The 429-nt window shown below is 72.3% G+C and overlaps 1 protein-coding gene across 1 annotated transcript in view; it reads right to left on the reverse strand.

The window, feature by feature from the left end:
- KPNB1 (karyopherin (importin) beta 1) overlaps positions 1-396 on the reverse strand; it is a 26,442-nt gene extending 26,046 nt beyond the window's left edge. Inside the window, exons 1-2 of the mRNA XM_008570980.1 lie at positions 290-396; positions 128-186 (exon numbers count right to left, since the gene is read on the reverse strand). Coding sequence (XP_008569202.1) covers positions 128-186; positions 290-329 — 99 coding nt within the window. The 5' untranslated portion in view covers positions 330-396. The remainder of the gene's footprint in view (positions 1-127; positions 187-289) is intronic.
- Between the last annotated feature and the right edge of the window lie 33 nt (positions 397-429).

A 429-nucleotide genomic window follows, 5' to 3' on the forward strand; every position in this document is an offset into this window, starting at 1 on the left:
TGGGGGGGGAGGGGGACGGGCTGGGGCGGGGTGGGTTCCCAAGGCCTGGGCCTCCAGGAGGGCGGGAAGGCCCCGCACGCAGGGGATGGGGACGCGGCGGGATGCGGCGCGGCGGAGCGGCACGCACCAGGTTCTCCACGGCTGCACGCTCCAGGAACTTCTGGGCCGCTTCCAGTTCCAGCCGATCTGGGCGGAGGGAAAGTGGGAAAGGGAGCAGGGTCAGAGGGGCCGGGGCTCCCCCTCCCCCATCTCCAATCGCCTCAGCCCAACCCCGGCCCCCGCGTCCTACCCGGAGACACGGTCTTCTCGAGGATGGTGATCAGCTCCATGGCGGAGGTGGCGACAGCGGTGACTCCTCCTAAGGCGGCGGTCCGGGCTCTCGGGCGGCGGCTCGAACTGGGGATGGGGGTTGGGGGTCGGGTGGGAAGG

This window comes from Galeopterus variegatus, unplaced genomic scaffold (genome assembly GCF_000696425.1).
Source record: "Galeopterus variegatus unplaced genomic scaffold, G_variegatus-3.0.2 Scaffold649, whole genome shotgun sequence".
NCBI classification, from domain to species: domain Eukaryota; kingdom Metazoa; phylum Chordata; class Mammalia; order Dermoptera; family Cynocephalidae; genus Galeopterus; species Galeopterus variegatus.